The sequence below is a fragment of the Protopterus annectens genome, chromosome 9.part0, assembly GCF_019279795.1.
Source record: "Protopterus annectens isolate FY-2018-M chromosome 9.part0, PAN1.0, whole genome shotgun sequence".
NCBI lineage: Eukaryota > Metazoa > Chordata > Ceratodontiformes > Protopteridae > Protopterus > Protopterus annectens.
The window spans coordinates 800491095-800504694 of record NC_056743.1 but is presented as its reverse complement, the minus strand read 5'-3'; the positions used below and the strand labels follow the sequence as shown (position 1 = coordinate 800504694).

The 13600-nt window shown below is 41.3% G+C and overlaps 1 protein-coding gene across 1 annotated transcript in view; it reads left to right on the top strand.

Annotated features, from left to right (window-relative positions):
• The first annotated feature begins 682 nt into the window (after positions 1–682).
• The window catches only part of SLC4A8 (solute carrier family 4 member 8), a 1419216-nt gene continuing 1406298 nt past the window's right edge, over positions 683–13600 (top strand). The window contains exon 1 of the mRNA XM_044082169.1: positions 683–946. Within this exon, the coding sequence (XP_043938104.1) occupies positions 902–946 (45 nt within the window). The 5' untranslated portion in view covers positions 683–901. The remainder of the gene's footprint in view (positions 947–13600) is intronic.

The following is a 13600-nucleotide window of genomic DNA, read 5'->3' as shown; positions in this document are numbered from 1 at the left end:
AAAGTAAGTCATCACAGCATATTATGCAGGTTGATCATTGCGGCTCTCAGAGCTTCAGTGTCTCTTAGTGATGTGGTAATAATAAGAATAATGAAACAATCTACAAAATTGTTAATTATCATCTCATTCCTTAAAGTCTAACAGGCAATTTTATATATATATATATATATATATATATATATATATATATATATATAGCTATCCATCTACATTAAAATTAAACCTAATGAGTGCTGGCCTATATCTAAATCTTTACATTTTTCTAACGAATTACATTAGCATTTTTGTCATAAAATCAAAAATGTTATGAGAGACGGATGATAATTATGGGTATGAGAGCGATACATATAGATAATGTTCCAGCTTTAAGCTGAATCTGTCACTTCATGCGCATGTCTTGAAGGTCTTCATTATTTTAAATGTATCAACCCTAACACATCCAGTAATACTATAACATAGGCCATTTAAGGCCACCAGCTGCCGTGCTTCTCAAGTCAGTGAGAAACTAATTATGCCAGATGTAAACAAGTGCGTCCTCACTTCTGCCGTCCCACAGAACATGAAATGTATGTATGTATTTATTTATTTATATTTTTTGCCAAAACTCCATCCAATTGCTTTTCTTGCTCGTGCAGCTTCCTGCCTGGAAACGCAACCAGGCAGAAGCATCTTCTCGCTTTGTGATTGGCTGAGTCGCCAGGGATGCTCGATTACTCGTGTTTGGTAGACAAGAGATGCTGCCGGACTTAAAGCGAACGGCTACAGTGGACGCGGAGGGGGTGTATAATTTGTTACTGCTGCTTGAACACGCGTAGTTCCTCAGCTACAACCTCAGCCAAGCAGTCCTCTCACCGGTATCAGCGCAGTGGAGCGTCTCTGTTACATCCATCAGTTCCCAGCTATGCCCGCCGGCACCAATGACCCGGACAGTGCGCTGAGTTACCAGGTAGTGTTTATTTGGTTGTCCTTGGTAACCAGAGTACGCCATGAACTGTATTATATATCATTAGAAGATATAGCCCAGGTTGCTTTTCAATGTACGTTTAAACGCTTTCCTTCATAGCTGAGTTGATGTAGGCTAGTCTATTTATAACCATTTTAAATGGCACTTTTTCTTAAGGTGTTGATATGCAGTTTAAAGTATGTTAGTCTACTACTATATGGCATTTTGAAATGCATGTACTGAGAGACACATGTGCGAGTGTGCACACCTGTTTATATCCTTTGTTTAACAGACGGTCTGTTCTTTCTGTTGTAATTTGGAAATGAATAGCGTTCAGAAAAGGGGTGCAATGTGCCGCAGTTGATCACAAATGCCTTACATGCTGGCTGAAACTTGGCTAGCTGCGAGCATACAGCTTTAGGGTACCACTAATTCCTTCCTTGCTGCATTTTTTCTTTTCTCCACCAATATATATATATATATATATATATATATATATATATATATATATATATATATAAACCTGATTATAGGTACATTGATGCATGTGTGTTTGGCGAATACGTTTATGAGGTCTGGAGGTGTGTAAAACAGCAGATTAAGTACTTGAATAGACAGAGAGAAGATGGTTTGCTCTTGGGGTCGCCGAAGAGGCTTTCCGGAGCCTGATTAGTATGTAACCTTGGGGATGTGCCAAACAAGCTTTGCGCATCCCATGAGGACTCTGACCTTGTTGTGCTTTTTAAGGTCACTTCCTGGATAAAACAATAATTGTTGACATTACATATTCTGACGTATCGTTGATGCTGGAGGTCATGCAATATGCAGACTATGTTTATGACATTCTTTGCCTTATGCTGGAAGGGCCGGTTATTGTTTGATGTTTAAATTTGAGACTGACCAATGCGGCACTGACATTTGATTAACATTATAGTCAGGTGTGACTGGAGCCTTGTGCTCAGTATGCTTTAATCTTTCTTACACAGCACTGCAGGACTACATTCTGTAGTTATTTTTATCATTATGCAACTATTATATTACTTCTGCTACCATGGATGATATTTATAATGCATATTTCTTGGTTCTTGAAAAGGCATGCGTTGAGGAGATTTTGAGTAAAATTCATAAAGGAACAGTAAGAGTTCTGAATATGAAGTTGGTCAGTGCTGAAAGTGGTATTCCTGAGTACAGGAACTCTAACTTGGCAAAATTAGAAAGAGTAAAAAAAAAGCTTTAGTCTGAAGAATTACTGAATCAAGGCATACCCGTTGCCTAAAAATATTAAATAATCACGAGCGGACAGGTGATCCGCTGTGGCGACCCCTAACTGGGAAAAGCCGAAAGAAGAAGAAGAAGATATGAACTTAGATACATGCAAGATACATTTTGTGATTATATACCTCTCAACTGTCCAGAATGTTGCAGAATGTCCATATTTTGCCTCATATTTTTCTCTAGTCATCATAACATTTGTGGTTTTCTAGCAAATCACTGATAATTGGAGTCACTAACTAATGACATACATTTTTAAGTTTCAGGCTTTATAACATTCAAAATATATGTTAATGCAAAACCTGTTATTCTATCAGTTTTTCAAACTTATAAAACCAGTATTTAAAATCTATCCCTGATTTTGCCCTTTGTCCCTCCATTATTTTTGGCATTGTCCAGAATTCATGGTCTAAGAAATTAAGAGGTATGTTTGCAATGGAGAGATCTAATTTAAAATGCATCTAATTTAAGGCTAAAGCTTCAGAACTTGATACCAAGTTGTTATGTTTCTCATTTGTTTAGTTTTATTTACTTACTGCACTGTTTCTTCTGTGCCTTGTATTGTATTTATGTAATTGTGTTTTAATAATCTTTGTACTATTGCATTACTACCTGTATTTTTAACCTATGCGGTGTTTGAACTCGAGTCCTTAAATACAATACAAGTTGAAGTAAGGCATTCATTTAAAATACCTGTAGAAAGAAACACCCCACCATTGCTCTTGTTACAAAAGAAGTGCATTCCTGTGCACTATTGGTCACTTTCATCACTAGTTATACTGCACAATGGAACTTGCGAAAAAGACAGAAGCAACCTTTGTTGTATCACACAAGCAAATCAAAAACACTAACATGTCGATGGAGGAAATGGCCACAGTCCTCTGTTCATTAACTGAATTCTCTGAAATAAACTAACTTCAAAAGACTACAGTGTGCACAAGACAGAATTGGAAGAGAGCTGGTTGCCAAACCGATATTCATCTTTTCATAGTTCATCTTATGAAACACTCTGTGGGACAAAATAACTTTATTCAAGAATTGCCCAGTGCACTCACCTTCTTGGGGTCCATAGTTACTATAAACTAAATAAATAAATAACTAACTGCATTCTCACTGGCCACAATTGTACATCTTAACGAAGCATTAATCAGGCAGCTGGAAAAAGATAGAAAGCTGATTAATCAAAAGCATCTGTTTTTTTTCTGGCTGCCCAAGCTTACAGTTACTTCAGAAACACCAGTAGGTTTGTTTCTGAAATTTGAATAATATGCCATGTTGCTGTCTTTCCCAACTGAAGTACTGAAATCTGCTTTCACTGCCTTGTGATTCTGGAAAGGCTTAAGTAGGTAAGTACTGTGATATGATTTCACTGACGTTTGAATCTGCAAAGGCTTAAGTAGGTAAGTTCCAATGGCAGGACTGTTGTGTATTTCTGTGAAACAAAGTTGAACTATATTACTGTGTCTGCTATTATATTTTTAGTCACAATCAGGCATCTGGGGTGAATAAAATCAATACAAAGTAGCTATAATTGCTGAATATGCATGATGTCTGTGCAAATGAAAATGACCAACCCTGCTGTCCTTTGCACAAGTTACACAGTTATTAATCTGGTTTTACAGCACAAGTGTGTAGGCTGTGTGAGTGAAATAATAGTTGAAATAAATGATTGTGGTCATTTATTCATTTTAATTTTACTACAGTCAGACATTTGAGGTGGGTATATCCAATAGAATGGTTGCAATTCCTGAGTATGGGGGCTGCCTGTGATGAAACTGACTGATCTTGTCGTCATTTGCTAACGGTTATTAATTCAGTCATTAATCTGGCTTTGCAGCATTTATCTGCATTTGTGTGAAGCATATCAGAATACTTTACTATGGCGACTGTGTGTTGTGTGAAAGAAAAGTGAGATACTTTATTATAGCTATTATTTTTATTGTTATTATAATTATGCATTTGAGGTATACACAGTCAAAAAGTGGTCCAAATTGTAGCTTGCTACAGATCCCCACCATGCCCCAAGATTCTCACTACACCTTTCTAAACATACTGGAAAATATTAAGATACAACCAAACACTCTAATACTGGGTGATTTCAACTACCCTGCCATTAACTGGGAAAACTACTTCGATACCAACACCTTTTCCCAACAATTCTTGGAATTCATAAATTCCAATGCCCTGGATCAACTAATCCATTGTCCCACCAGGGGCTCCAATATCCTAGACCTGGTCATTACCAACATGGGAGATAGATGCTTCACACCAGTGGTCACCCCCCTCATTGGTCAGGTCTGACCATAAGCAAATCACCCTTGACATCCACATCCCACCCCCCCCCCCAGTAAGGAAACCGCTGTAAAAAATGTCTCCAAAGCCAACTTCATGCTACTCAAGTCAGAAGTGACAAACTTCATGACACCCATGCAGATGGGAGCTGAAAGTTCGACTGCTGAATCCTACACTAAGGCACTGTACGAGCACATCCACTCGTGCATGAATCGTATCATCCCAAATAGAACCAAGATGCTCTCCTCCAAAAAAAGGAAGCCAGTCTGGTGGTCCCCTGCCATAAACAAACTATACAACAGAAGAAAGAAACTGTTGCAGAAAAGAGGAAAATCCCAGGATGCAAAAAACTCCCTTACCAGCCTCAGTAAGAAGCTGAGATTCCTCATAAAATCCTCCAAAGCTAGTTACGAAAATAAAATTTCCAAAGATTCCAAAGACAACCACAAGGCATTCTGTAGTTATGTCAAGAATCTAAATGGCAATGCTCAGATATGCTCTGAGCTACAACCGAATGGCATTAAATATACTGATCCCAAGGATATTGCCAATATTCTGGCAGATCGATTTAGTGCCATCTTCACCCCCCTCACCCCCTAAATGGCCCATCTCAATACTGGAAGATTGCCAAATTCCGGTAATCACAGCCACACAGGTGGAAACCGCACTCTCCAAAGCTAAGAATACAGCATCCATGGGACCAGATGACATCCCGGGCTGTGTACTACATGAACTACAAAATGAACTGGCACCTCACCTAAGTGTCCGGTTTAATCATAGCCTCACCTCAGGCTTCATGCCCATTGAGTGGCGCACAGCTACAGTTATCCCACTCCACAAGGGGGGATCCACCTTGGATCCCGGGAACTACCGTCCCATCAGTCTGATGAGCCTGATCTGCAAGGGCATGGAACGCATTATCATGGAACTTATAAACAAAGACATTGGCAACCTTCAAACACTGGACCCCACCCAGTTTGGGTTCATGAAGGTCCGATTTTGTCTCCTGAACCTGACTGACTTCTTTGAATCAGTCTCCAGAGCTGTGGACAAGGGTAAGGTGGTCCACACAGCCTATATGGACCTTGCCAAGGCCTTTGACACCATCCCCCACTCTGGAATCATAGCTAAACCTACTAGGCTGGGCATAAATCCATACTTCACTTGAAGGGTTGTCAACTGGCGCTTACTGACAGAACCCAGACTGTAAAAGTAGCCGACTCCAAATCCAGCTCCAGACAAGTGACAAGTGGAGTACCTCAGGGTTCAGTCCTGGGACCGCTCTTGTTTGGCCCCTACTTCTGTGAAGTTCAGGCCAACACTAAGGGACTCTGGCTAACAAAGTTCGCAGATGACTGCAAACTGGGAGCCATTATTGAATCCCCAAATGATGTGGATATTCTACAAAAGGGCCTTACAGAAACAGATGCTTGGTGCCAGATCCATGGGCTCAAGCTTAATGCCAAGAAATGTATAGTTATCCACTTTGGGAAAAAACATGTACCCATGAATTACCACATAGGTGGCAGTACACTAAACACCGAAAATGTGATGAGAGACTTAGGGACACAGGTGGACAGTGGTCCCACCTTCGATAACCACATCACCACAACAGTCAGGAAATCCTTCTATGTGGTACACCTCATCACTAAGGGCTTTTCATCCAGAAAAAAGGAGGTCATTGTCCCACTGTACTCATCCCTCATTAGACCCATTTTAGAGTACAATGCCCAGTTTGGTATGTATCTCACAAGACATCTGCAACAGCTGGAAAGGCCACAGAAATACCTCACTAAAAGAATAACAGGCCTAAAGCAGATGCCCTATGCTGACCGTCTAAAAACCCCCCAGCTATACTCTGTAGCATATCGTCTACTCAGAGGCGATCTTTGCTTAACATACAAGGCCATGTCAAATCCTGAGCTGTTGGACATGCTCCACTTAAAGAAATCCCAATCCCTCAGAGCCACATGCTCCAGGGATCTAAACCATGTCATCAGAATGAACAAAACATGCTGGAGGGATAGGTTCCTTACCCAGAGACTCCTCATACTGTGGAATAGACTGCCCATACATGTCAAGCAGAGCGCCTCCTTGGCTCTCTTCAAAAGGAACCTTGTCGATTGGATGGGAGATAGAAAATTCACCCCAGGATCACGTCAGTTGTCCTGCTAGACAGGGTTCCAGGGAAGTAAATATTGTGGAAAGAAATATCCAGGGAATTGTTATGGCTAGGCTTGTATAGGCCCTGGGCCGATAGCCTAGTACCAACCTATGAATGAAAACATCTGACCCTGTGGTCATTTTCTCAAGTTAAACAGTTATTAATCTGTTCTTGCAGTACTGGCCTGTATTTGTGTGAAGGATGTTGGAATGTTTTACTGTGGCTACTATGGGTTTGTGTGAAACAAAGTTGAAATATATGACTGTGGCTATTATTATTACAGTAAGACATCTAAGGTGTACACAGTCAACAAAGTGGCTATATTTGCTGGATTTAGGGGTTGTCTTTTGGTGAAAAATGTCTAATCTTGCATTAAGCAGTCATTATTTTGGCTTTGCAGGACTAGTGTTCACTGGTGTGTAGCAAGTTGTAATGCCTTACTGTGATAATGTTTTTAAATCACAATTAGGCATTTACAAAAGTACGTAGTCAAAATTGCTGTAATTGATAGGCATGGAGGCCATCTGTAGTTAAAAGTGAAATACCCTTACTGATGTTTGATCATAGATAAACAGCTACTGATCCATCCTGACAGCAGCTGTACCACCCATTGTATTGCATTTGATGAAATCAATGTTAAACAATCACTGCTATGGCTTATGAATGTATGCAGGTATTGGGAAGGGTATTGCAGTGTATTTCAATAAGTTGGCCATAATTTCTTTCACTTTCCACCACAGTCAATGTTAGCATTATACACAATAAGTAGATATCTTCAGGAGTCTTGTCAGTGTGTGTGTAGAAGCACAGTGGAACATTTAGTAGCATTGACATGTCACAGCACTCTGTTGTTCATAGGTTGGTACTAGGCTATCAGCCCTAGGGCCTACACAAGCCTAGCCATAACAATTCCCTGGCTATTTCTTCCCACACTATTTACTTCCCTGGACCCCTGTCTAGCAGGGCGACTGATGTGATCCCCGGGGTGAATTTCCTTTCTCCCATCCAATCGTCAAGGTTCCTTTTGAAGAGGACCAAAGAGGCACTCTGCTTGACATGTATGGGCAATCTATTCCAGAGTCTGGGGAGTCTCTGGGTCAGGAACCTATCCCTCCAGCATGTTTTGTTTATTGTGATGACAAGGTTTAGATCCCTGGTGCGTGTGGCTCTGAGGGATTGGGATTTCTTTAAGTGTAGCATGTCCAACAGCTCTGGGTTTGACATGGCCTTGTATGTTAAGCAAGGATCGCCTCTGAGTAGACGATGTGCAACAGAGTATTGCTGGAGTTTTTTACGGCGGTCAGCATAGGGCATCTGCTTTAGGCCTGTGATTTTTTTAGTGAGGTATTTCTGTGGCCTTTCCAGTTGTTGCAGATGTCTTGAGAGGTACATACCAAACGGGGCATTGTATTCTATAATGGGTCTAATGAGGGATGAGTACAGTGGGACAATGACCTCCTTTTTTCTGGATGAAAAGCCCTTCGTGATGAGGTGTGCCACATAGAAGGATTTCCTGACTGTTGTGGCGATGTGGTTATCGAAGGTGAGACCACTGTCCACCTGTGTCCCTAAGTCTGTTATCAAACTTTCGGTGTTTAGTGTACTGCCACCTATATGGTAATTCATGGATACATGTTTTTTTCCCAAATGGGATAACTGTACATTTCTTGGCATTGAGCTTGAGCCCATGGCTCTGGCACCAAGCATCTGTTTCTGTAAGGCCCTTTTGTAGAGTATCCACATAATTTGGGGATTCAATAATGGCTCCCAGTTTGTAGTCATCTGCAAACTTTGTTATCCAGAGTCCCTTAGTGTTGGCCTGTACTTCAGAGAAGTAGATGCCAAACAAGAGCGGTCCCAGGACTGAACCCTGAGGTACACCACTTGTCACTTGTCTGGAGCTGGATTTGGAGTCGGCTACTTTTACAGTGTGGCTTCTATCAGTAAACCAGTTAGCAACCCATTGGGTGACGTAGGGATTAATGCCCAGCTTAGTAAGTTTATCTATGATTCCAGAGTGGGGGATGGTGTCAAAGGCCTTGGCAAGGTCTAGATAGGCTGTGTGGACCACCTTACCCTTGTCCATGGCTCTGGAGACTCATTCGAAGAAGTCAATCAAGTTCAGGAGACAAGATCGGCCCTTCACAAACCCAAAATGGGTGGGGTCTAGTGTTTGAAGGTTGCCAATGTCTTTGTTTATAAGTTCCATGATAATACACTACATGGCCTTGCAGATAAGGCTTGTCAGACTGATGGGACGGTAGTTTCCGGAATCCAAAGTGGATCCCCCCCCTTGTGGAGTGGGATAACTGTAGCTGTGCACCACTCAGTGGGCACGAAACCTGAGGTGAGGCTATGATTAAACATGACACTTAGGTGAGGTGCCAGTTCATATTGTAGTTCATGTAGTACACAGCCCGCTATGTCATCTGGTCCCATGGATGCTGTATTCTTAGCTTAGGATAGTGTGTTTTTTACCTGTGTGGCCGTTATTACCGGAATTTGGCAATTGTCCGGTATTGATATGGGCCATTTAGGGGGTGAGAGGGGGGTGAAGTTGGCACTGAATAGATCTGCCAGGATATTGGCAATATCCTTGGGATCAGTATATTTAATGCCATTCTGTTTTAGCTCAGAGCAGATCTGAGCACTGCCATTTAGATTCTTGACATAGTTATAGAATGCCTTGTTGTTGTCTTTGGAATCTTTGGCAATTTTATTTTCGTAACTAGCTTTGGAGGATTTTATGAGGGATCTCAGTTTCTTACTGAGGCTGGTAAGGAAGTTTTTTGCATCCTGGGATTTTCCTCTTTTCTGCAACAGTTTTTTCCTTTTGTTGTAAAGTTTGTTTATGGCAGGGGACCACCAGATTGGCTTCTTTTTTTTGGATGAGAGCATCTTGGTTCTATTTGGGATGGCACGATTTATGCATGAGTGGATGTGCTTGTACAGTGCCTTAGTGTAGGATTCAGCAGTTGAACTTTCAGCTCCCGTCTGCATGGGTGTCATGAAGTTTGTCACTTCTGACTTGAGTAGCATGAAGTTGGCTTTGGAGAAGTTTTTTATGGAGGTTTCCTTACTGGGGGGTGGGGGTGGGGTGTGGATGTTAAGGGTGATTAGCTTATGGTCAGACGTGACTAACGAGGGGGTGACCAAAGGTGTGGAGCATCGATTTCCCATGTTGGTAATGACCAGGTCTAGGATATTGGAGCCCCTGGTGGGACTATGGATTAGTTGATCCAGGGTGTTGGAATTTTTGAATTCCAAGAACCGTTGGGCAAAGGTGTTGGTACATGAGTAGCTTTCCCAGGTAATGGCAGGTTAGTTAAAGTCACCCAGTATTAGGGTGTTTGGTTTTATCTTAATATTTTCCAGTATGTTTAGAAAGGTGTAGTGAGAATCTTGGGGTATGGTGGGGGATCTGTACAAGCTACAATTTGGATTGCAGTCTTACCTAGTGTTAGTTGCACCTGGAGAATTTCAGACGCATTGTGTTGGGCAACTAGCCTGGTGGTGTGAATATCCTTGGTGAATATTGACACTCCCCCACCTTTAGTGTTTCGGTCCTGCTTTGGTGGCCGAAAAGTGTGGTAAGAGTTGTAGCCTGGTATTGCAGGGGTGCAATGTTCTCCAGTTCATCCTTTGGCTATGGTTCTTTCTGTGTGAATTCTGCATGTCTTCCCTGTCTCTGTGTGGGTTTTACCCAGATCCTTTGTTTTCCAGGTAGTTTGGTAGGCAAGCATGCAGTATTAGTGTGGGTGTGCATGTTTATCTCGTGCATGCATCTTGTCATAAACTTGGCTTGGCTTGTCAGCATGTGCATGTCTGAAAAAAAAATAATAATGCCACCAGTTTTATTTGTGGACACACACAACATTGAGAAGCACATACATAACTCTTCTGGCTAGCACTGAAACAAAAAGTCATTATCTTTCAAAAATAAGGCAAAAATGTATCATATTATTTCTAAGCCCTCACAAATTCTGACCTGACACCCCAGTCCCCTGGCTGTATAAAGGGATTTTGACACAGGCTGTATGGGGCCCATCTTCAACCTCTGTCCTGGGTCCCACCTAGTCTAAAACCATTCTGGATTCAGTGAAAATGATGTTTATCATGCCAACATGGCGATGAGAAAAGGCAGTAAGACTTGCAAAAACATAGAGCTTTAGATCATGCACAGACTCTTCATAAAGGCTTTTTATGGTCTATACGATCCAAAGAGTTAAGGTTTTTGCCCATCCTATTGCCATTTTCATCAGTATTTTCCACTGAGCCATTCCAAGTACAGTGTCTTCCTTGTTCATGCTGCCTTTGAAGAGTTTGTTTTGTTATTTTGGCTTTGTATTGCATGAAGAATACCTAGGAATAAATATTGGGAATTTCACTAATGAGTTGTTGTGCACTGTAGAAACAGTTCATTTGCATTATGCCTACACTAATACCAAATAAAGGCAGAACCAGATGCAAACTATGCCTATGTGTCCTTTCAAATGCCATTTTTTTAAAGTATTCAAAACCTGTCATACAGTGGCAGTCTACCTGACTAAACACATCCTGTTAAACTGTTTAGCTTTTACAGTTTTATTTTGTGACAAACATAATAAGGTGTAATTTCTAACCAACCTGTCCATTGCACCACTTTCTCTTATCTGATTTTCAGTTATACTGTAGCTACCCTTGTGCTGTCTATTCTGAGTGGTATTTATTTGTCTGTAACTGTTTATCCCAGATGACCACTGCCATGACTGTTGCTTTCAATAAAACAACACTTTAAGTTCATTTTGTTTGACATGTCCTTCGAGCATTTCTCTGCAAAGCATTATCAGCTCCAGTATTTCTCACAGTTTATACCTCTACATAATTAGTGTACATCTGACACTCATGAGTGGTGATCATCATCTAACAAAACAAGTTCCATTGCAGAAGGTAACCCAAAACTGGCAAGTTATCCTTCATGTCTCTAATTATGTGATGCTGCCTTAGGTGCCCTGATCCCTTCATTGCCATTCAGGGTATGAAGGGTCTCTCTATGTATATTGCCTTGCAAACAAAATTCAATATGTCTGCCTGTTTTTTTAACTGTCTTCAGTGAATTCTTGAACCCATCAAGTCAGGCATCAGTACTCCTACCAGAACTGCTTTGTCCCTTGCTGGCTTACATACCCTGACCTCACCATTTGTCCATATTCCCAGAAAATAAACAGCACAGTGATTGACTCACAGTCTTGTCTTGCACTAAAGATATCCGTCTTAGATAAAAATATATGAAAAACCCTGTAGAGTCTGTCAGACTTGTTCTGAATTGCTGCTGCTCATGGAGAAGCAGTCAGCTAAGCAGTGAAAAAAACCTGTTTATTCTTACCACCTGATCTATCCCCAATACAAGCATGTACTGAATTTATCTGAATATTGCACAAACTACTGATTTGCCCATGAGCGTGCATTTATCCATGTAATGCCACCCCTCAGACTTTACACCTAAAAGAACATGAGCTTCTGTGTGTACTGGGAGCAATGCAGATACTGCCTCTATATATTTTTTTAACATTCTGTGCTCCTCTTTCCCACCATTTCACCAGGTAGAGCTCTAGTATAAGAAAAGAGTCTCCTGCTCCCTGCCTATCCGTATATGATGAGTATCATGGCTTTGCAAATAACTTCCCCCAGCAAACTATTACTGCCCTAACATCCCTCTGTAATCCTTCTCTGTGGTTATCTAGACCTTACTGTAGGTAACCTGTGTTTTTGAAGTCTTCTCCTATAAGCTCTTCTGTGATCCCCCTGCTCAGTCTTTCCCTGTCTTCACACTTGCCACCCTAGCTGGCCATACATTAACTTGCAAAAAAGTGTTATGCAGCTCCAAAACACTATGACAAGGAGGCCAACATGGAAGACAGCAGTGATCATGTCTAAATTATACAGCATGCAAAATGCATGGCATACTGTTCATGTAACTGTGACAGTAGCTGGATTGCAGTCTGCAAGTGACAGATAACCAAGTTACATTCTGTATCTCAATGCTCTACTATAGGACATATCAAACTGCATGAAAATCACAAAAAGATGCATGGTAGTAAATATGTGTGCCTACGTGCAACAGACATTTGTAGAAATCATTGTGACGGTTGAACACATAATTTGTCACATACATGGGAACTAAAGCACATAGTCAAAAAGATAGTAACATGCATACCACAGGAAGCTACACACCACTGCAAAAACAGTATCATGTGCAACATTGTTGCTATAGCTCCTGTTCGGATGTCACCAGTACCTATCCATCATCAATGCCTGCTTCTTGGACAGGTGTTGTGAGAGGACTGTGACAGTCTGATGCTGCCTTTGCCTAGGACACAAAGCACCTCAACTCTAAAATATGTGAAGAAGTTTTAGAGAACAAACCTCAGAGTGTCACAAGTGCACAAACAGTGTAACACAAAAGAATGCAAGAAGTCTGTGCTATGATTATTAAAAGCCAGTGTTATGATTTTTATTTCCCAGTATTTGACAGGCTCATGACTAGTCATAGCACAGATTGCATAATTTGTTTCTCAACCTTGGGGTGCAATAGCAAATGAATGCAAAGTTGTAGCTATCTCAATGGTTCCTGCACATTGTTTCTGTTTCCAAATGAGCATCATTAACTGTAAGCAACAGACACAGAAGTATGACAGTGTACTCAGTCGAGTAACCTGCACACATGGCCTCAACCTGGTCTGTGACATCAATAGGACTTGTTGGCGGGACAGATTTGTGTCCCAGAGACCCCCCCATCTATGGAATGGACTCCTTCTCCATGTCAAGCAGAGTACCTCTTTACCCCTTTTTAAGTGCAACCTGGATAATTGGATGGGAAGTGGAAAATGCATCCCTGGGATTCCACCCATGTCCTTGCTGGACAGGAGCATTGGGTGCTGATTTGTCTA